General features: G+C 33.5%; 2 protein-coding genes across 3 annotated transcripts in view; one reads left to right on the top strand and one right to left on the bottom strand.

The window, feature by feature from the left end:
* Window positions 1-1,109, top strand: part of LOC147077992 (facilitated trehalose transporter Tret1-like) — a 40,038-nt gene extending 38,929 nt beyond the window's left edge. For both annotated transcript variants that reach the window (XM_085961087.1, XM_085961086.1), the window contains exon 9: window positions 828-1,109. In XM_085961087.1, coding sequence (XP_085817213.1) covers window positions 828-998 — 171 coding nt within the window. In that variant the 3' untranslated portion in view covers window positions 999-1,109. The remainder of the gene's footprint in view (window positions 1-827) is intronic.
* A 2,903-nt stretch (window positions 1,110-4,012) lies between these two features.
* On the bottom strand, window positions 4,013-20,617 carry LOC147077991 (modular serine protease-like). The gene is made up of 9 exons (XM_085961088.1): window positions 20,486-20,617; window positions 19,494-19,560; window positions 15,436-15,638; window positions 10,370-10,585; window positions 9,711-9,887; window positions 8,854-8,984; window positions 6,205-6,384; window positions 4,791-4,944; window positions 4,013-4,485 (listed from the first exon to the last, which is right to left on the bottom strand). The coding sequence occupies exons 1-9, from the start codon at window positions 20,535-20,537 to the stop codon at window positions 4,283-4,285; spliced, it is 1,383 nt and encodes a 460-aa protein (XP_085817214.1). The 5' UTR covers window positions 20,538-20,617; the 3' UTR covers window positions 4,013-4,282.
* Between the last annotated feature and the right edge of the window lie 1,508 nt (window positions 20,618-22,125).

The raw sequence follows: 22,125 nt of genomic DNA, 5'->3' as shown, positions 1-22,125 counted from the left end.
CAATTTAACTAATTTTATTTAACGATTTTACTGACAAGATTGCATCAGTGGGTCTGTCCTATACACAAGGCGGCTATCGATGGTAGTTCATTATATTTATGTATCATAATTGTTACACGAAGTTAGCCGTCTAAACTGTCAAAACTGTCTATCTCGCTCTTAAGGTTAACACAATCAAGAGAGGGGCTGTTAAAACATACCACTCTGTTCACAGTTTTTAATATTTTTTGTTTGGACTTTTGATTTTTGCATTAATTATTATTCTTTAAATTGTCTTGAATTTGTAATTTCTAATAGTCACTACATGTAAATAAATAAATTTGAAATTTAAATTGAAAAGCATGGTTGTATGATATACACAAGTAGGGCTGTCAAAAAATACTTTAAAAGATACTTTCTTTCGATGGCGATACCATGTATACATATTTTTTCCGTATGAAAAAAGTAACATTTTTTAATGAACATAAATAATTTTGAAAACAGTTCGGTCATTTTTTCTGGGTGTCCATTTGGAAAAAATACCGTATTATAATATCGTATTATTGATTTTTTACCACCGCACTTGCACGAGTATTTTCAACCTGTCGTAACCACAAATGGTTATCGTGTACGTGTTATGTATTGAATAGCCCTAATTATTAGGACCATTATTCTGTGTCGTCCATTTGGGTGACAGTTACTTGATACGTGAGCGAAACACGTGATGAAAAGCAATCTTTACAATGTGATTATTTGATTTTATAAATTATCATGAATACCTATTGTCACCAAGTAAAAGATGAATCTCTTGGAAATCATGTACAGAGGTTTTTGTTATTAATTCACAGGAATTCGGAGATTACGTCGTCTTCTTCTTCTTTGCCGTGATGTGTTTGTTTGGCGCCGTTTTCTGCATGATCTTCATACCGGAAACGAGAGGCCGCTCTCCACCGGAAGTGGTTGCCATCTTGTTAGGAGAGAAGGACGTCAACAAAATGGACGACATATCACACTCGTAAATCTATAGCAGCTAATCCGTGATGTGAACATTTACTTATGTAGTTAACCAATTGTTATTGTTTAGGTGATTTCAAAAATAAAATAACATAGGTAGCATATTTAATTTTTTGAAATCAAAATATTTCATTCACTCTCTCCCATTCACTTTAAACAACTAATACCAGAAACAAAAACCTATTACTGGCCTAATAGTGGACCGGAAAATGTCAGTCCACATTATTAGTCCAATCGCCCTAAAATAAAATTTTAGAATATTTATATTATGTAATAGGTAAGTGTCTGTTCGTTTCTGTTTGTGACATTTGAGTTGCGCACATCGCTCACACCTCGCCGAACGCTGTCCACTCAGGCCTTACACTAAGAATTTATACATATTGTTCGATTAATACATACATTGAGGCCTGGAATGATTTACTCAAATCGATTTGAGTTCATTTGATAGTCGAGACGCAAGGCTAAGCTCTCGATAAATTGTTGTTAAAAAACTAATCACAATGTAAGGTTTCCTGGTGCTATTTTGATATTTTTACCCTGATTCCTTCCTTCCTCAATATTCTTGACTTGTTGCATCGGTCGTCATTATCAAATGATAATGTGGTATGTTGTATTGTTATAGATATACCATCAAAAATCGTCAGGCGTTCGAATTTAGAACTGAACTCATTACAGTATAAAAAATACTGAATGCTATGTCAAATGTTAGCAGTTGGTGCCCTCACTCAGTGGAAAACTTATACTGGTGGACCTTATAGTTGTATACGTATGGTTGTTACAATGATACCTCTGGTTTAAAGAAATGTGTTTCAAATTCTTATGGGACAGCCTGACAAGATAGGATAGGCACCTAGATGTCGTGTGGGTTTTTAAGATTTTTTTATAACTACGACAAATTACTTTGATACAGTTTTTTGATGAGAAGCATATTAATTCTTTTTGGTAACATGGTTGAAATCGACCAAAATATTTGGTGCGTCCTTTCAAGAGCTTAAATTTTTAAACTAAGTATTATGATTATATGAAATAGAAGACAAAAATAACATTCAAAAATCGATGACGAAATACAAATTATTGTTTTAAGCAATTGTGGTAATTCTATAACAATTAACGACCTACATAGAAAGGACAATTTTTTTAATAACCTTGAATTATTATTATTTAACAATAAAACTTAATATAACTTGAAAAATAGTTAATAATAAAATATATAACGTTTTAACAGCAAAATGTAAATGAACACAAATAATAAAATTGTCAAAACATTCAAAAAATTAACTATTTAAAATAATTATAAATTAGTTATCTGGCTTAAGGCCAGATGAGGCATGGTCTAAAAAGATCGAGGCTAGGCGATGCGCTGATTATGCAAATGACGCGTGCCGAACGAAATATAATTTGTCACAAAAATCCAACATGCGTCCTTTTAGTGTTATGTTTATTGTTATATTACTAATAATAATAGTATATTCATTGTCATGTTTTCTTTTTTAAGTACATACGTAAAGTTTTTTAGTCATCTTTACACGATTTAAGAATATTTTCATCCGACGCCATGATAAAACAAATCGATGTGCGCACACTTCGACTATCGGTCTCCGATTGGCGAGTCCAGGCGACGAGTGAGAAATTTCGTCGCACCTACTGTTGAAAATTATTTGCCGTTTCACTGAAGTACACTCTTAAAAATTGAGAAAAGAAATTTTAAAACAAACAAAATAAAAAAAAATAGTAAGATAGGTATCTACGTAATATGTAAATCTATACCATTATACAAACAAATATATGTTAGGTACTTCAAATCAAATCAAATAATTTATTTTTTATCAACCGTGTTATTTAATCGTGATGTAGATAGTAGAAGATAAATATTGGGAAACTTTGTTATATTTTCTAGGGCCGGATTTACCGTAGGGGCAAAGGCGAGCTTGAAAAATTAATTAAAAAAGTTTTGCAACAATAAATTACGCGCTTCATAGGTGTACACTGCACGTAGTACACCAGTGATTCTTAACCGGTGCACCGCTAGCTTGTTGCAAGTGCACCGCGAAAAAATGATAAAAACAGAAAAACCCGCAAAATATTGAAAACCGAAAAAGTCATTCGCGAAATTATGAAAGCCGACGAAAGATCAAATGTGATTTCGATTTTGCCGAATCGGCTTTAACGAAAACATTGCCAAGGGAATTATTTCTGCTATAACAGAACATTTAACTTTATTGGAAGAAAATATTGCATTACAACATGTTATAGAAATTATTACTGGATACGAAATTCATTTGCCATGATTGATACATCGAGTTGTGAATTTTCGTACTAAGAATAAGAATAATTGGTCACATTGTCAACGGATCGTACTCTAAAAATTAAATTTTCTGAAATAACTGTGGAGGAATTTTGTATTTCTGTCCAAGACGAATATTCAGCTCTCTACATAAGGGTACTGAAAATCTTGTTACACTTTTCAATATTATATTTGTGTGAGCTCGGTTTCTCAACAATAACTAATATAAAAACTAAACTAGAAAAACTTACGAATGTATAATCTTTTCTTTAACTGTTATATAATCTGTTAAATTTGTAATAAAAGTTACGTCCGCATATTTTTCTTTGTTTTCTGACCATTTGTTTTTGTTGCACCGCAATTTTTTCTTATGACCAAAAGTTGACCGTGACTTCGAAAAGGTTAGTAGGTACACGATAGACACATGTGTAACATCATAATATGCGCCTCGATATTTTTTTTTTGCACACTGTTATTTTAGTAATATGACATTAACAACAAAATGGAAAATTTTTATTGGATGAAAAAAATACTACTTCATAGTAATACGGGTGATTATAAATAATTTTATCAAGAAATATTAAAGGTAAATTAAGCACAGTTGGCAGAGCCTACCAATCATGAACGACCAGCTAACCTTCCCTTATAGCCCATTGTTATGGCCAATTTAAAGGTTTACATGCGAAATTGTAATTTTGTATAAAACATAGTATAAGTAGGATTAAAAAAAACTTAGCCTTTAAGTAAGTATGACAATTTAATTCGCGTACTGAATATATCTATTAATAGTGAGTAGGTATCACATTATCTACTACAGGTTTTTACAAATGCTTAAAATATTGAAAAAAAATATTTGATCCTTTACTTAGTAGGTTATAAGGTTTCTACCTTCTTTTAGTGCATTAATAATTATTTATTTTATATAAGCGAGAGAGACTTAACTGTATACGTTATTGAAAGGCGAAACGACTCAAATGTAAGTAAGTACCTATTACAAAACATCAATTACAGTTCAATACCTATTATTTTTTTTATAAAACCTCTTAAAGAAAATGTTCTAGTAAAAAGTGTGTAGGTATCATCGCTGCAGTCCTCATCTGCGTTCGGGCTCAAACTCACGACGCCTCTGAGGAACCAGATCTTGGTATTATCTAATGTGGTACTGACCACCAGTCCACTCCCACTGTCTCCTTTACAAAGTCCAGGTTCTGAAAAACAAAACAAAAAAGTTATGGGCATTATTTATTTTTATTCAAGATTATATAATCAGACACAATGGAAAATTATATTCATTGAAAATATATTATCGCAATTAAGCATAGAAATTGGATTTAAATAATTCCGTTAGAAATGAATGTCACATTTTATAACGATGCAAATATGAAAATTAGGTTTTCAATGTTTTTTTCTGACATCTGTTATACGTGCAAACGTTTTCGGCCTTATTGTATTCGTACAATTAAAATTTGTAAGGGGAGAAATGCAAACCTCGCCCCGCCACCTCCACACTCACCGTCAAGGTATCCTGCACAGATTTTATCAGCAACAAGATATCTTTCAGACTCCTCGGGAACACCAGTCAGGCACTGGCGTCTACTGACTATAGACATCAATGCTGTCTTTAATGAATGGTTTTCGTCTCTACTTTTTAGGCGAAATGCGGCTACCTGAAATTTAATATACGTAAAATGAGAAATAAAAAAAGATGTCTAAGGCTAGTTTCACGTAATTTGACGCAAACGAGGCAAGATTGGTCAGAAAATTTAAAAAGGGGCCTCCAACCAGTTCAAACAAGTAATACATTGTTAAATTATACCTAAAACTATGCGTATTTCTCATAAATTCATATTTGTTTAATATTATCGATTTATATTTTTCACAGAACAAACCCTCAACTATCATTCTGAAATCAGTAACGTCTTGTGGGAGTTAGCAGGGCGTGCGTTGCTAAGAGACAGCGAATGAAGACAAAGATCGTGGATATAATATTATATGTACCTACATCTTTAATAGTCGATTCCGAGGACGTGATTTTTTTCGTCTGTGGCGCTAACGTTTCGTCCTACGGCATTCATGAAAGTCTATTCTCTATCTATATTATAACAAACCTACTATATAGTATGAAGCTCCTAGTTTTAAAACCTCCTAAAACGATTTTAGGTAGTTTTGATAAAAATGAGAAATCTATTAAATCTGTGAACTTTATGTATTTATTATTTAATTCGTACATTTTAAAGAGTTTTTGGCTTTTCCATTTTATTTGAAAAGCACTCCCAACCAATTTAGACGGTTTTGAAATTTACCCTATTTTTTGATCATACGTATTGACGGTTTTTAGCGGTTTTTAAAGTTCAATCTTTGGCCATCATATAGGTAACAAAAATATCCATTTAAATACAAATCTAAATCAAAATTTTTCAAAAACCGTTTAAGGGGGATTTGAAACTAGGCGTTTCATAGATTATAAATATATACCTACTTATATAAAAAAAAATATTTTTGTTTTGTATTTGCGTGTTGTGTCCAATATGATTGACGAACTGGTAAAGTTCGGCGGAAATACGTGGCAGGGAATGACACAGGACCGAGAGTGTTGGAAGAAGCTTGAGGAGGCCTTCATCCAGCAGTGGATTGACCCCGGCTGATGATGATATAAAAATTTATGTATTTTAAAGATTTTAATTAAAATTACCATTATTATTGTAATTCACTGACTTACTTGACTACACTTTAGTACCCGACTTGATTCATTTACTTTGGAATCAGGCGGAAATAGTCATACCTAATATTTTCTTCAGGATGTGTGACTCCTTTTGAAGGATTTATTTTTGGCCGGAGTTTTTAAAACTGATTACGGAAACTAATTTGATTATTTTGTATGAATTTGGTACTTAAGAATTTCTATACTACTTGGTATTACTACATACCTTTGCCATTATTCCAGGTGAAGTCTGCTCATCGTCAAAACTCTCATCGCTGAGGTCTAAACATATCGGGAGTACCAAGTGGGAAAAGTGAAGGTCCTTTTCTAAAACCAGGATTGATATGTCATGTGTATAGCTAGATGCCTCCCCAGAATATTCTTCAGGAATTTTTATGTCCTTGATCTGAAATATTTTGTGTAAGAATCTGTTAGAATATTTAAATTACTAGCTGTCCGGATTAACTCCCTCTGGGAAAAAATTTGGTGTGATGTGAGATTTTGTATCTACGAAATAGTATATTTAGCAGAAATTTTAAATTTTGCTTTTAATATTATATAAAAGTGGAGTATTATAGGTATTTGTTAAAATTGATTTGTAAATAAGTTAATAATGTTTAGCTTGCCCACTTCACACACAAGTTTGTTAGATGGAAATATTTAGATCTATATAGGCTATTGCAATACCGAATGAAAATACAAATACCGGTATTTCGGTATTTCCTATTGAATACCGGTATTCGTGAAATATAATAAGGAAAAAAAGAAGTCTAGTATCTACTAATATATGACGTATATTATACATTATATATAAAGCTCTTTAAAATATTAATATTTTATAGCACGTGCCATTGGTGGTTTCCAAGGGCGTTGAAGGGCAATGGAAGTAAACCAGACATCGCGTAACCCGACCAAAATAGAGTCATGTTATATCTTTTATGTTAATTAATACATTTTGTTTCCACTTTCAATACCGAATATATCGATATTGTCTGATTTTTAAAACCGGTATTTCGGTATCGGAAAATATTATGATAACAGTTTTGAAATACCGGTATTGCAATCCCTATGCTGGCCAAACAACTGAATAAAATGTATCAATCGGCAGAAAATACATTAAAAAATTTCTGAGGGCACCAAAGTTATTCTGCTGAACCAATAATACCATCACATGCCTGCAAGTAGGTCCAATCACTTCGATATAATTGCATATGCTGCTGTAGTGCATTTGAGTTTCTTTGAAGCAGCTTGTTTAGTTAGCCCACTCCACAGGCATTCTTTTAGAAAAGCAATAATTATTAGATAAGTTATTTCGGAAAAACTGTATTATTTTAAATTCTAATGGATTTAAGTTTTATACTATTTCCATTTGAGGCGTTTTTTGAGACCCGGGTTTTGCTGTTTGTCATCTTCAGGCACTATGTGCACTCACCAACAGGTAAATACACAATGACAACGAATATTAATAATTATAACTTACATTAATTACATTAATTAATACATTATTACAATAAAATAGGTAAAAACTTTATCACCCACCTATTGAGCCAATTATGAATAGTGGAAATGTTTGTAAAAAATGCCTATCACTATTGACGATTTACACCTCTTGAGTGTAGTATTTTTATTGTTAATAAAGAATAATGATCTATTATTAGGTTTTGACGATTTATTATAATATGCTATCGAGTGTATTGTTATTAATAAGGTAGGGTTTTTACTAATTAGGTTTTTTACTGACATTTTAACTATTCATAATTTGTTTATTGTATTTTTTGTGACATTTGACTTGATAGGTAGGTAATGGAGGTTTTACCTACGTAATTTTATTGGTTTATTATATAAACTAGAGTTAAGAGTGTTCGTTGTCAGTGTGTATTTACCTTTGTTGAGTGTACACGGTGCCTGAAGATGCCGAAAAGCTAAACCCGGGTCGTAAAAAACGACTTAAATGGAATAGTACAAAGCTTGAATACATTAGAATTTAAATTGAAATTCCATCAAGTACCCTCAGTCGATACATTGTGAAACCCTAATATTATATCATTAAATATTAATCAATACTAATGTACTACATTCAAGAGGTGCAACATCGTCAATACTAGAAATTTAGTAGAGTTAACTAATGAAATATATTAATAATACCTACCAGTCTTTAAAAAATTATATTAGTTAAACAAATATATTCTTACACGCTACTTTTTTATTTTTATTTTATAACAAATTCACAAATATACACACATATGTACATAGTATATACTGATACCCAATATCATAATGCCTAAATCCCCCATCAAAAATCCTCCTATCGACAGAGTTGGGAATATAATGATATTATTATTGTAACTGTAAATGAGTCAAGGCTAGACCAGGATGCACCGCGAAACAAACAAAAATAAAGTACCGTTATCTGTTTCTGGGTGGACGAAGGGTTGAGAGTAGGTACGGTCAGTCGGTAACCTACCCTGGGCTTTGAACGTCGCCTCTAAAATACAATTTGCTACCTTTTTCGCGCCAAAGCGTGCGTTTACATATGTTGTTAGTAATTAATTATTACTTGTCAAGCGAAATATACTTAATGTCCCTGAATCAGTGTTTTTAATAAGTGAAAAGTATAAATCAACATCCTACGTAAACCCATACCCATCAATACATGCACACATACAAACAGTACAAACCTTAAATCCATTACAATTTAAATTCAAATTTCAACAAGTACCTTCGGTCGATAGTATTAATATTATGAATGATTTTTATTTGAATGAAAAGTGAAAATACATTTTGAAAATTTTCAGGGCACTGAAGTTGTACCGGTCGGTTTTTTAAATTGTAGAAATCAATAAATAAAATTGACTTGAAAAAATATAATATTTACCCCAAGTATTTGGACATGCATTTGGTTGTTTTCAATATGATTGTAGTCACTAAACGTTTTTCCAACTGCAGCTTTGAATAAGCTGTGGTCGTAAGTAGCTCGTATTTGCGGCCTGTAAAAGCAGTGAGCAGCTGAAACAAATACATACAAATACACTGTGGTCCACAGGGAACTCACAACTGTTCTGTGGTGGTCCATATTGCAGTCAATGGCCCCACCAAATCACACCCTGTCTTAATTGGGCAAATCACGGGACCCTACGTTAGGCTGAGAAGCAACATTTTTTTATGACTGCGAATGTCTCATGAGCACTTACCCAATACTAAGATCGTCATGAACTCTAATGTGCTTTGACTGAATTTAAGTTTTAAGTACCCATGTTGGGAGAGAAGAGAACGTAAAGGCAAAATTAAAAATTATAGTACTTAAGTATAATAAGCTAATACAAAACTGCCGAACAATCTAAGTGAAGAAATCTTCACGTTGGCAATATGACGCCGCAAATTTCCTAAATTGCAACAAAAATGGCCTTTGTGGTGACCAAGTCAGAGGGTCCGATGGGCCCAACAATTGGTTGAACCGACTTGAGAAGTTCTTCCCTTTCCGTATACATTATAAGAACTTGCCGGCGAAGCCACTGTGTCCAGTCAAGAATTTACTGGTGCAATGATATGGAGTCAAAGCGGACAAATATACAAGCTGGAACGTAGCTTTGGAACTGGTCTATAGAAGCAATATGACGTAATTATAGGGAAATTGTCTGTGATACGATTTCTGGCTGTCAGTCACAAAATGTCCGCCGTTCATTGCAAACCAACATAGTATTCTATATATTATTTTTATTATTGTAAACTTACCGCTGATAACTAGGTTTCTGGATATTATACTTCCTCCGCACCAATATGTTGGAGGCATGTCGCCACTTTCCTGTCCATTCTGAGTATACACTGCCACATGCCAAGGGAACTCTACATCAGTTATGGTTTGTCCATCAACCACATGATTAACATCATTTGGTGTTATGGTTCCACAATCTGAAAGATGTAAAATTAAGTTACCGAAACAATTAGGGACTTCATCATATATATGTTGAAGAAAACTTTATTCTACAGAGATTGAGCCTAAATATATAAAAAATGAAGCAAAAAGGGTCACTGGTCTACATATTAAGTTAGCTACAAGTCAATCTCGCATTTTGTTTTAAATAGGGCTTCACTCACATAAAAATGCTCATGTATTTCCAACGCTCTGCAAGCCTGATTGAAGTTTTTTTTAATATTCTTTGAATACTTTATCCTTTAATTTTTTCTTTTTAATTCAATTAATTCAATTTAATTTCAAATTTAATTTCAATTTAAAAGGGAATTTGCCGAATACAAAAGAAGGCACCCACCATGGCAGAGTGGTAACATGTCGTCTTGTAATGTCGAGGACTTCCTCATGGTTAATTTGAAAACGACTTTTATGTAAGTAGGTTAAGAATCGTGTCAGAAAAATAGTATCCTGCAAAAATTACCTGCAGTGCAGCGCGGCATGGGAAAGTCCCATGAGCCGCTCTTGCAAGTAAGCATTCGTTGAGGGGCATTGGAGCGATGCCCTCTTTGACACTTCTTGGAGGTGGCTGTTGATCCAGACGGCAGTTGTTTGTCAAAGTCCGTGATGACTTTGCCATTCGTTAATGGAATGGAGCATGAAAAATCTATCATCAACGATTTCGGAGGATGGCACATCTCTAAAAAACCATTAAAGAATATTATCAATAAGCCCATTTATTATCATAAAAAATGAATTTTTATTAGGGCGAAGAAATCATAAAGAATTATCATAAAATATTCTTCTTTCGACGACACAGTAGCCCAATGAATCTTGAACTCTTTTACTGCCTTCCTTCTTCTGGTAAAATCCATTAAAAGTATTCATTGTAGTGGATTATCATTATCAATCATCATATTATTTTATTTCACATTGTCTCGTATGTATGCAGGCGCGCACACAGAAAAAGGTTTTTGGAATGTTCCATTTTTTAAATATATCTATAATATTTTTTTTGTGATTTTTTAGATGGCGGGAGAGGTTAAAAAATCTAGCAGGGTCACTGATTATGCCACCACCTACTCATAGCTTCCCAGACACTACGAACTTTGAGTCTAGCAATAAGCACCTGTCCTGCAGGTATAGCTCAGGATGTTAACCTACGAGTTATTGCTAGATGTTGCATCCAAAATTCGTTATCGAATGTGCGTAGGTTAACGGTCTTAATAATTATTAGAATTTTACTGTCCGTTTGTGTCGTCCGCGCTGTCATATCTTTAAGATATCTTCTTCTTCTTCTTTCACCCTGTCAATCCACAGCATTGGGCATGGGGAAGCACATTTTCGCCCCACTTCCCTCGGTCCATCACCAACTCTTGCGCCTCTCGCTATGCCAGACCTGCAGCGCGTGGATCTTTTTTATAGCACCGCTGCAGGGTGAGGGAGAGCCGGCCATGGTTACGAACCCTTCAGGCTCTGCCACAAGGGTACAAAGTGTCGTACTCTCTGGCGGTATCCAGAACACATGTCTCAGCCACGTAAAGCTTCTCTTCGTGGATTAGCTCAATAACCGAGGGCTGCTGTGTCCGCTCACGTACTCGAGTATTTGTACCCCTAAGATTCGACGGAGACATCGATTCTCAAAGCTTAAAAGCCGAGACCTTTGAATCTTTGTAAGATACCACTTCTCACAGCCATACAGGAGCCCAGGTATAGAGAAAACGTTTTACAGAGTCATTGTTGTACGGCAAAAGTGCTTCACATTTGTATTGGTATTGTTTGAGTGTATACATTGAAGCTTGTAATAAAACCCTAATTAGCACGGCCTGCAATTATGGGTCTAGGACGATTTGGCACCGGGACAACTGCACGCCACGGAATTCAAAAATAAATATACGTTAGGTACTTAAAATCTTTATTATTATTATTTATATTTAAATGATTATATTATGATTTAATAGTTGGTGAGTATGTAAATATGCAGACGTAAATAATGATTTAATCGTGCATATGTTTAAGTTCCAACGAAAAAAGAGTTTTTTTATTTTATATAAAGCCTAAGGCATGGTAATTCTCAATCCGCAATAAAGAATACAATATTATATTAAGAGTAAAATGAATTAAAACTACTAAGTAGTAGATAGAAATTGATTAAAATACCTCGTCTACGTTCTGTACACGTGTCTACGACAGTGCGGCGTCCAATTGTCCGGAGTCCGGTCGTCCCATTCCCGCCGTTATTATCTTATCACCAATTATTGGTTAGACGTGCAGTGGAAGGGGCGTGCAAAGCGGAGTTTCATTGTCATTGAGATTCGATGGTAATAAATCCATTATTTGCAGAAACTTTTCATCGTCTACAGTGTGTCCATAATATTACTAATTGTTATCGAAACGATTTTGCGTACTGAATTATGATGTCCCGTTTAATTAATCATTATATTAATTCCCAAACGAAGGAAGTTATGTATAATATAAAAAATCGGTGCGTCTACTTATGTACGCGCGTTAGAAGTTATACTTATTTGGCGTAATAAAACAAAATAATCGCACTCCGTGTTAGTCAAAATTCACATCATCCAAAAATATTCAAACCAGTGCGATTCTCCCTTGAGAGCGCTGGAGCGGTGCACACCCACCCACTCAATTTATGCGAAAAGACTTTTTTTAAATGAGTATTTAATTTATATTTGATTAATTAAAAGTGTTCTGATCTATTACCGTAGTCATTAATTCATATACAAAAACAAATTTTAATATGTGTTTTTAACCGGCTATTTTAAATAATAATATTATATGTTGATGGGAGCGATATTCGCCATCGCTCGACCAAAGCGCCCAGTAATCTAATTTCGATTTCTTTGCAATGAGAAAGAGCGTCGTCTGTCGCGTGGAATAGCAATACGTAAATATTTTTTCTACGTGCTCGGGAGCGACAGTTTCAGTCGCTCTCGGCCCGAACGCAGATTCATCGGTTTTAAAACAATACAGCCCGTATCACACATACAAATATTGTTTGACAATTTTTATTCAATATTATTATAAAAATAAATTCTTTTCACAGTACGCATTTAAATTTCCGCACATGTTTACAACATTTCTCAAATTTAGGCGAAGTACAATTTAAAAATAAACTTCAAGTTTTTTTTCAGTTTGATAACTAAATTCACAATGTTTATCAATTATGATATCTCTCCAAACTAGCTCTGTAATACGTCTGACTTTTTAGATAAAAATAAACTCAAAAATGAATTGTCTGTTATTTACAGCTTGGATAATTTTTATATTGCTGACACATTTACGGAAACGGTTTTACTATTCAATTTAATTTTTACTATTCCGATGACATCAGTGGAAAGCGAAAGATGTTTTTTCACACTCAAACGGATCAAGTGTTTTAGTAGAAACACCATCGCGCAATCAAGATTGAACGCATTATGTATACTCAGTATCGAAAAAAGAATGATACAAGAGATTCCTTACTTCAACAAACGCGTAATTGAAAAATTTGTGTCAATGAAAAACAGAAGAATGGATTTCTCATACAAATGAACAATAAATCCCGGTCACTGCCAGATACGAGATATTTCAGTAGTACTAATAATTCGGTCAAAACAAAATAGTTCGTGTCAACCAGTTTGTGTTAATGTTTAAAATCCATTTTTTCAAGAAAATCTGTTTTAAGAGGTACAACAAATAATAAATAGTGAGTTATTTATGAGTTATTTTAAATGTACTAAATTAAAAAAACCAATAGTTTTATTTTTTATTTTTTGGTAAAGTTTTGATGAAGGCAAATGCCTTTTTACGGCAGTCAAAAGGTGAAAAAAGTGAACTACCAGTAAAATAACTCACCGGTCGCCACTGATTCAAACATAATACCAAACAAAAGTAACGTACCTATCACACTTAAAAATATAAGTAAGCTTAGTTTTGACAACTAATCACATAGAAAAAGAAGTACAATTTTATTATTACCAAAGCGAAAAAATATTTTTCACCAAGCAAAATAATCCACATTCTTTAGTAGATATATGGTCACTATGATTGGCTATGATCACATCATTGAGCGAGACGTCATGTTTCAGATCTGTCAAATATAAAGTATGATATTAGATAGAATTGATGTTTTAATAGCCCCATATCAATTACCAAACTAAAATAAAGGAGGGCCGCTTATTGGAGTGGCGCTGGTTTATTTCTATACACTTTAACTTTTATCACTAAATAAATTATATATGTACCTAATTATTTCTCGTTGTTTTTATTTTATTTTGGCCAACAATAATAAATTTGTTGCCTAGGCAACGGAACAATTCTACTATCAAACTTGCTTTGTAAACAACTGACAGATTCGCAGCTAACTTCATACTGTCAATTACTTTCGTAACGGCTCCCAATTTCATTCTCTACCAAACGCCCCAAAAGAAGTATAACTTCAAAAGCGAAATGTGTAGTGAACTGAGTGTTGTGACAGAAGTTTTGGATGCATAATACAAACGACATTTTGGTCATCACAGAACAGCTTTTTAGTTACCGTATAGATTTTACCGTTTAGATACCGTATCAAAATATTAAATGCCCGATATAGTTGTAACGATTTATGAGTCCTATGGGTCTTCTACAGACCATGCATGTCGTAGAATGGCGAGAGGAATGAAGCCACCCCGTTAATATACTGTTCGACAACCGAATCATAATTAAAGGCCTGAACAAAAACGATGCATAAGTGCGAGTGAGAAAGTATTCGGCACCCTTATAATCTCTGCGACACGCGCTAGAGTAAGATAAAAGGTGTACAGATGTGTAGAAGATTTTGTTGTCGGCGTAGCCGCCAAATCTTAGTTTTTTGCTTAATTAAGTCTACGTCCTGAGTGGCAGCGTTCGGCGCAGCGTTGAGCGTTGTGCGCAACTCAAAGGTAAAACCGTATAAATTTATAACCAAAAGAAGACATTGTCTACGAACACTTTCACACACGGTTATACGTTTGAGTTGCGCAAAACGCTCAACACTGCGCCGAACGCTGCCACTCAGGACGTACACTAAGCGTCGATAGCCTGCGAGCGCGTGTTGCTAAAATTGATATTTTTTGTGTTAAAAATAGAGTCAGTGGTAAATATTTTTAGTTAATTAAGTAGAAAAGATGGTTCTGTGTGCTGTATTAAAATGTGGTAGCCGTACTGATAAGCAAGAAGATGGTATTACGTTTCATAGGTAAGTTGATACATGTTCGTAATAATTTATTTGTATATTATTTTATATTTTAATATCAAGTGACCGTGTTTCTTTAAAATAACTTAAATTATGGATACTTTTACCTAATGGTTGCATTTTGACCGTTTAAAAATACTATATAACGTAACAAAAATAGAAAAATATATTTTAATTTTAAGCGTCTAGTGCGAGCACTTGCGAAATGGTCTGTGGTCTCGAACATTTGTATACGAATGCGTTCGCTCGCCCACAAATCAAACGCACGGCACGCAGCTTCATTTAGTGATGCAATGGGTGGCGTCTAGATGTATTTATAGTCTAAGGTCGTTACTCACCTTTGCAAACTGGTATTTTCCCACTCCAATTAGTGTCTTTGCAGAAGATGTGGTCTGTTGATGTGGGATAAAAATCACCTGAGCACTTCAAATTCAGAAAAAAAACTTCTTCACCCAAGGGCCCAAATTTATCGAGATTATTCACATGAACCAACACAGAATACTGAGCATACAAGGTACTTGCTGGCAATGTACAACGCATTCTGAAAAAAAATATAAGTAGTTACACATTTTGTATTAGCAGTTAGATCCTTTCTTTGCAAGAGGAACGTGTCGTATTTATTAGATTTTTCGTTGGGGTATGTTGGATACAATATTTATATTACATATATGCATCATAACCGGGTCATACAAAAACAATGTGACAAGTGGATTATATTTTATGGCGCGGCTGTACGAAGGTACCTATGATTATCGAGTGTGGAGAAATATGAGATAAACTTAAACACTTGTTAAAGAATATGTTATTTTCAATATTATTGACGTATGTAATATCATAATATGCATTATAGTTTGTTACGAAAACGAAACTCACATTCAATTTTGGTAATATTTTTAAACATTCAGGGGAAGTAGCGAAGGGTGGAGGTAGGCTGTTAAGATCCGCCATAAACAGTGCACCATACAATTTGTTAGTCATACGCATTTGTTTTTATTGAACTAAGACTACAATTTACAAATGGTGTTGGTTAGTTTTTAAAAATCAATTAAACCCTGCCTGAACCAAAACATGATAGTTTTGGTATACTTTGGGCGATAAGACAAAATTTTGCACACTTTTACATTCATAATTATTTGTTTTCGTTGGATTAAGAATATAATATATTACACGTCATATTGTTGGTAAATTTTTTTAAATTTATTTAGCCCTGCCCAAACCAAACTACAATAAGTATATTCAAATATTATTCTATCTATAAAATATTTAAAGTTATGTATGATTTAATTGCATAATTTTAGATATTTTGTAGATAGACGAGTATTTTTTGACTTTTATCTATAATGACTTGGTTTCGCAGGGTTGATTTAAAAAAAATAACCAACACTATCTACACATTGTAATCTTAGTTCAATTAAAACAAATACTTTTACTGACAAAATTAAGTGTGCACTATTCATAGATAATTTTAAAACCCTACCTCCACCCTTCGCCACTGTTTAAGGGTTTGTATATTTTGCGGTAAATGACTTGCTTCCCACTTAATCATAAACTAAAACTAGCATCAAAGTCTTGGTATATGGCAGTTGTGGACAACCTATTTGCAAGAAGGGCCAATTTATCAATTTTCTAATGCCGCAGTGGGTAAAAGTGATAATAAAATAATGATATATTAGTATTATACTAGACATAAATTTTAATATTTAAATTTAGTAGTTACATTAATTGTCACTGGTAAATTATCAGCTATTGCAATCACTCTCCACTCTGCATTACGTACATTATACCTATGTATTCGCACGATAGAACTTAGTATATAGGAATTTAGAATTTTGTCGTATTCAATGAAAAATTTGGTGATGAAGTACTTGTTATTTTGGGCCGCAACATAATATGTTGCGGCCCAAAATAACAAGTACATGCCATTTTGGGCCGTATGCGGGTGACTGAATTTTGTAAGTATATCAATTTTAATAATCCCATGACATTTTTTACAACGTTTTTATTAGGTCGTATTCTTATTTGTCCGATGGTTGTTTATCCTGTACAAATCTTGCAATCGATTTTTAACTAACTTCCCGACCAGCTAGACATTTGAAACATTTAGAATATATCAGAACACGATGCCAATGCATTTTTTAATACTTTTAGCCATCTTTAAGTAGAATTGAATTCATTTTCAGTTAATTCTGTTTTGTATGAAAAGTTATTTCGGAAGAAATCCGTAATTCAATCCACTATTATTGGTTGCTAGGGTCTGGGGTTCTAGCAACTAAATTATTAATATATACGTGCGTTACTATGGAAATCAACATGAAATGTCAAAATGACATTTCAATGCCGCCACATAACCTTGCCATTTGGAATAGATTTTTTTGAATTAAAACGTGAGTAAACCAGTGCCTGGCTTTTATTAATATGGTTGCGTATACATAAAAGTGTGATACGGTGAATTATATACGTGCAAATTTCCGGACACGGAATGCAGTGCCCAAAGCCAAGGTTACAAAACAGGATTGGCGATGAAAAATGTACCGTTTGATACGATTTACACGCTGGTGGCATCATTGGACCTCATTTCTTCAAAAATGAGGTCGAAGCCCGCGGTTATGATCAATGAAAATCGTTACCTGAACATAATTCATATTATTTTTCGAAAATATGGATGACATTGATCCGGAGGAGATGTGGTTTCAACAGGATGACGCTACGTGCAGACGGCCACCGCAACCATCGGATTATTGAATTTGGCGATGAGTTGATTTCGACAAATAATGGACCTATCAATTGAATTCCAAAGTCGTACGATATCACTGGATTATTTCCTGTAGAGCAGGGGTAGTCAACCTTTTTATACCTACCGCCCACTTTTATATCTCTGTTAGTAGTACAATTTTCTAACCGCCCACCGGTTCCACAGTAATGGTGATTTATAAAGTAGGGAAGTAACTATATTTTATGTTTACTTTCTTCATCATATCTAATTTCTACCAGTTCTTCTTAGCAAGTTGTATCAGCATAGATATAGATAATAATTATCTTTTATCTGTGACGAGATTTATTGTGAATAGCATTCCTTCTCATAATGTATTGTTTTCGTCAAACGATACGGGGTTATTTTGTTTGCAGTCGCATTATAGCGCCATTTAAAGTCTGTATCATTCAACCTGAATCAAACAAACGAAATGGGACCGTTTGGTAAATATCCACGGAAACGCTTTTCTGACGACTAATTAGTGTTGCCAGTAGGTAATTAAAATTAATTCATAACATATTAGTCTCTAAAACAGAAACATATTTATTGAAACGTCAACTTGTTATGAAATTCTAACCTCCTATCGTGATATCGACATCATCGGATCATTCCGGGTTGATTTAACACAGTTTGCAAAATGAAAATAAATTCTTGGTCTGACTTAATAATTATTATAGTAATGATATTATTAAATTGAACTCTTTGCATAGAAAATATGTGCTGGATTTTGCGATAATAAGACCAAAAGCGGCGTCATGTTCGCTTATGGTTACTTACGAATAATGTGTATTGATTATTAATCTATAATATACATAATTCAAGTGAATTCCTATGGTGTAACTGTCTAACATATTAATATGAACACCTCACGATATATAAATGCCGAATAATGCTTATCAACACTTTGACAGATTGCCATTAGTCTATGGATCGTCCGAATTGGCTTGACGTTTCATGTCAAACCATTTCTGATGGTCCGAGAACGGTTTGATTTTCAATGATACACTGAACCAAACGTCAAATCTCAAACCATTTCCGGTCAACTTTCTACTCATACAATTTGTATGTATATTGTCATTATTGTCTATGGTTTAATTTGATTTGTTTCGTTCAGGTTGAAAGAAACGAACCTTTTGTTTCACTTACATAACGTGAACTAAACTTATTGCGAGGGCGATACAAATAGTATATTTTCTGAAAATTAAATTGTCACGGGGAATTTTATGAAAACATAATGGAAATGTTTTTAAAACCCCTACCGCCCACCATGAAAGCTGGAACGCCCACTAGTAGGCGGTAGGAACTACGTTGACTACCCCTTCTGTAGAGCTACGTAAAGTCACTGGTTTATGCTGGTAAACCAGCAACAACTAACATCTTGGAAGCCAACATCGTTCGTGTTTTTCGTGATATATTGCCAGCAGTGCTCGAAAAAGTCTAGATATAATGCGCTTCGCCATGAACAGCCGCGGTGGGCGTATGCCCGAAGCTATTTTCAACTGTTAATGCCAAGTATCGATCTTTAGAATAAAATAAAAATTGATTAAAATTTATTTTTGTGTATTATTTATTATTGACAATTTAAAGTTCTATCGTGATTAAAAAACACCTTTATTTATATTATGATGTCAATGGAATACCAACTCTTTGGATAATATTGACAGCTTCGATGTTGCTTCAGAAATAGGGGATGAAGTCGAAACCGTCACAACTGAAATAAAATGCAAAAATATGAGAGCTCCAATAATAATAATAGTTTATATACTAATAATGAAGATGGAAAGATTGTGAACATCTTAAAGTTAAACCTACATTATAAATAATAATATATTACTTTGTAGGCGGAAGTAAGATTTTTTAAAATGAATTTTCTGCTTTTTGCTTAGAAAACAAAGAAAAATATAGATATTTACGTACTTACTTATAATAAGCTTACATAATATATAAACTTATATTTTTTTTCTAGAGTACTGTAATACTTTGTATATTAATTCAGTGTTTTCAAACTAGTGTTGCTAGTTTAAAATGGTTGAAAAACACTGCCAGTAGCGACACTTTATTAGCCGCATATAATTTACAAAAAGAGCAAATAAATGACAGGGAACACAAAATAAATTATTAGTGGCTTACATTCCGGGTAGCAGAGTTTGCTTGATTATTTTAGGCCATAAAGCCGAAGGACACAAAGTGCGCAGACTGTGCTCAAATATTGAATGCGAGTTATGTTTACGTGACAAAATTTAATGCATATTATGAGACAGACGTAACTATCGAAAATAAGTAATATATTCTTTGACACGTCGTCTTTAAGTTTATCCCATATTTGCCGACACCCGAGACCTGAATCCTGTTATACCACACCCGGTAGTTAAAACCCACAGAACAGATTTTTGTATTCGGTAGGTAAACCAGTTTCCATTCATTTTGAGTTCCCTGGCTGATAATGTTAGGGTGTCCATGGACGAAATTCGTTTTTTAAGTGAATAAAATCTAATTGATTTTTTTATTAGTTTTACTGTGTTTTTTAACAACAAATAAAAATTCTTTTGGGGAAATTTTTATAAAACCAAAGAAATGTGAGTATAAATTTACAAGTAGGTACCTACTTACTTAATATATTATATATAAATACTTACCAATAAACTTAGCTAGCCATATAAGTATTCCATAGTATCTTTGTGGTGACATGGTATGGTAGTATATTCAAATAACTGTTTTAGTAGTTTTCGGTGTATCAGGATGTAGCACAATATGTCTAAACTCCAACTTTAAATAAAATATTCAATAATTACATTACAAAGTTTGAACATTTGTACTGTGTTCTTATGCGACTACATATATTAAAATATCAGCAATTTATTGAAATTTGACATGGCCACATTACTCCGAGATGCATCGCCTGTGAGTAACCTGGAGGTGTAAAAAATACAGTATTTCTGAAAAAACTATGATTCCCGACCATTTTACGTATTGAATCCTTAAAAATATGTCATTTCCTGTATATTTATTATTACTATTTTATATTTTTGGCGAAAGCCGTTATTATTTGTTGGCTTCGATACCGATTCGGGCCTCTTCAGATACACAAAGACATCCCGAAATGGGAACCATACGGGGGTGTCACATAGTGCTAATGTGATTGTTGTTTCGTATGGCTGTCGTGCAATCAATAATATCGCATCAATTTCTCTCGAGCGTCACTTCTCCGACTATGTCTGTTTTGAACTATCCCCGAGGTTATCGCTCCGTCTCGTGTAAAAGAAATATTTGAGCATTTGAGCAAGGTGGGCCACACAATAAAAAAATCTAATACACTCATTTTTACAAAACATATCGAGCGCTGCGGTTTGTAAAATTTTCCATTTCGAGCGCTAATTCACTTGTATTTTTAAAAATTGTGGGTTTAAAAAGTGTTCCACGCAGGAAAAGTTTGGGAAAATCTGTGCAATGATTGCTAAAAAAGATTTAATTTTGATATTTTTTAATAACATTGGTTAGATTTTTCAATTTTTGGTAAATTAGTAAATGAGTAAGTATTTTGAAATGTATTGACTATCCTACAAACGTGATGACTGTATTTCAGGGCTCCAAATGGACCGGCATGCACTGGAGCGCCGTTCCGGTTCATACAATCCCCAAAATTATCGCTCCGTCTCGTGTAAATATTAATTTGACCGTCTGAGCGAGATATGTCATATTATAAAAAAATCTAACACAATCGTTTTTTTTTAAATACATATAGGTATGTATAGAATTAGATAAGTAACAGTGTTAATATTTTCGTAAAATTATCAAGCGCTCCGGTTCGTAAAATTTTCCATTTCGAGTGCTGCAGTGTATTTATCATAGAACATCAGTTCTCAATCAAGATATAAACAGATAATAAACAAAAAAATGTCAATTAAAAATATGTTAAGCGAAATAATATGAATGATTCATGTTTTTAACACATTTTGAATGACTCTTATTTACTTTTAATATCACGATACGGTATGTATTTCGTAATGTTTATTCACCGTGCCTGTGATTCAGATTTTTTAAATATTGCCTACCATTGTATAGATACCTCCTTGTGACAATACAATGTTCAATCGCAAATAATAAATTAACAACAAAGGTAACGAAGCACGTAAAATGGTTTAATTTACCTGCGTGCGAAAACTGTATCCTCCGATCAATGCCGTGGACTATCTAAACACTTGCAGTATACGGTAGACTCAACCCACAGTGCACAGTGTACTGTCTGACCACTATATTATGATCAATAAGGTTAAAG

This window comes from Rhyacophila brunnea, unplaced genomic scaffold (genome assembly GCF_057557595.1).
Source record: "Rhyacophila brunnea isolate RB1 unplaced genomic scaffold, BYU_Rbru_1.0 scaffold_12, whole genome shotgun sequence".
In the NCBI taxonomy this organism is placed as follows: Eukaryota; Metazoa; Arthropoda; class Insecta; order Trichoptera; family Rhyacophilidae; genus Rhyacophila; species Rhyacophila brunnea.
This window is presented reverse-complemented; position numbering and strand designations above follow the sequence as displayed.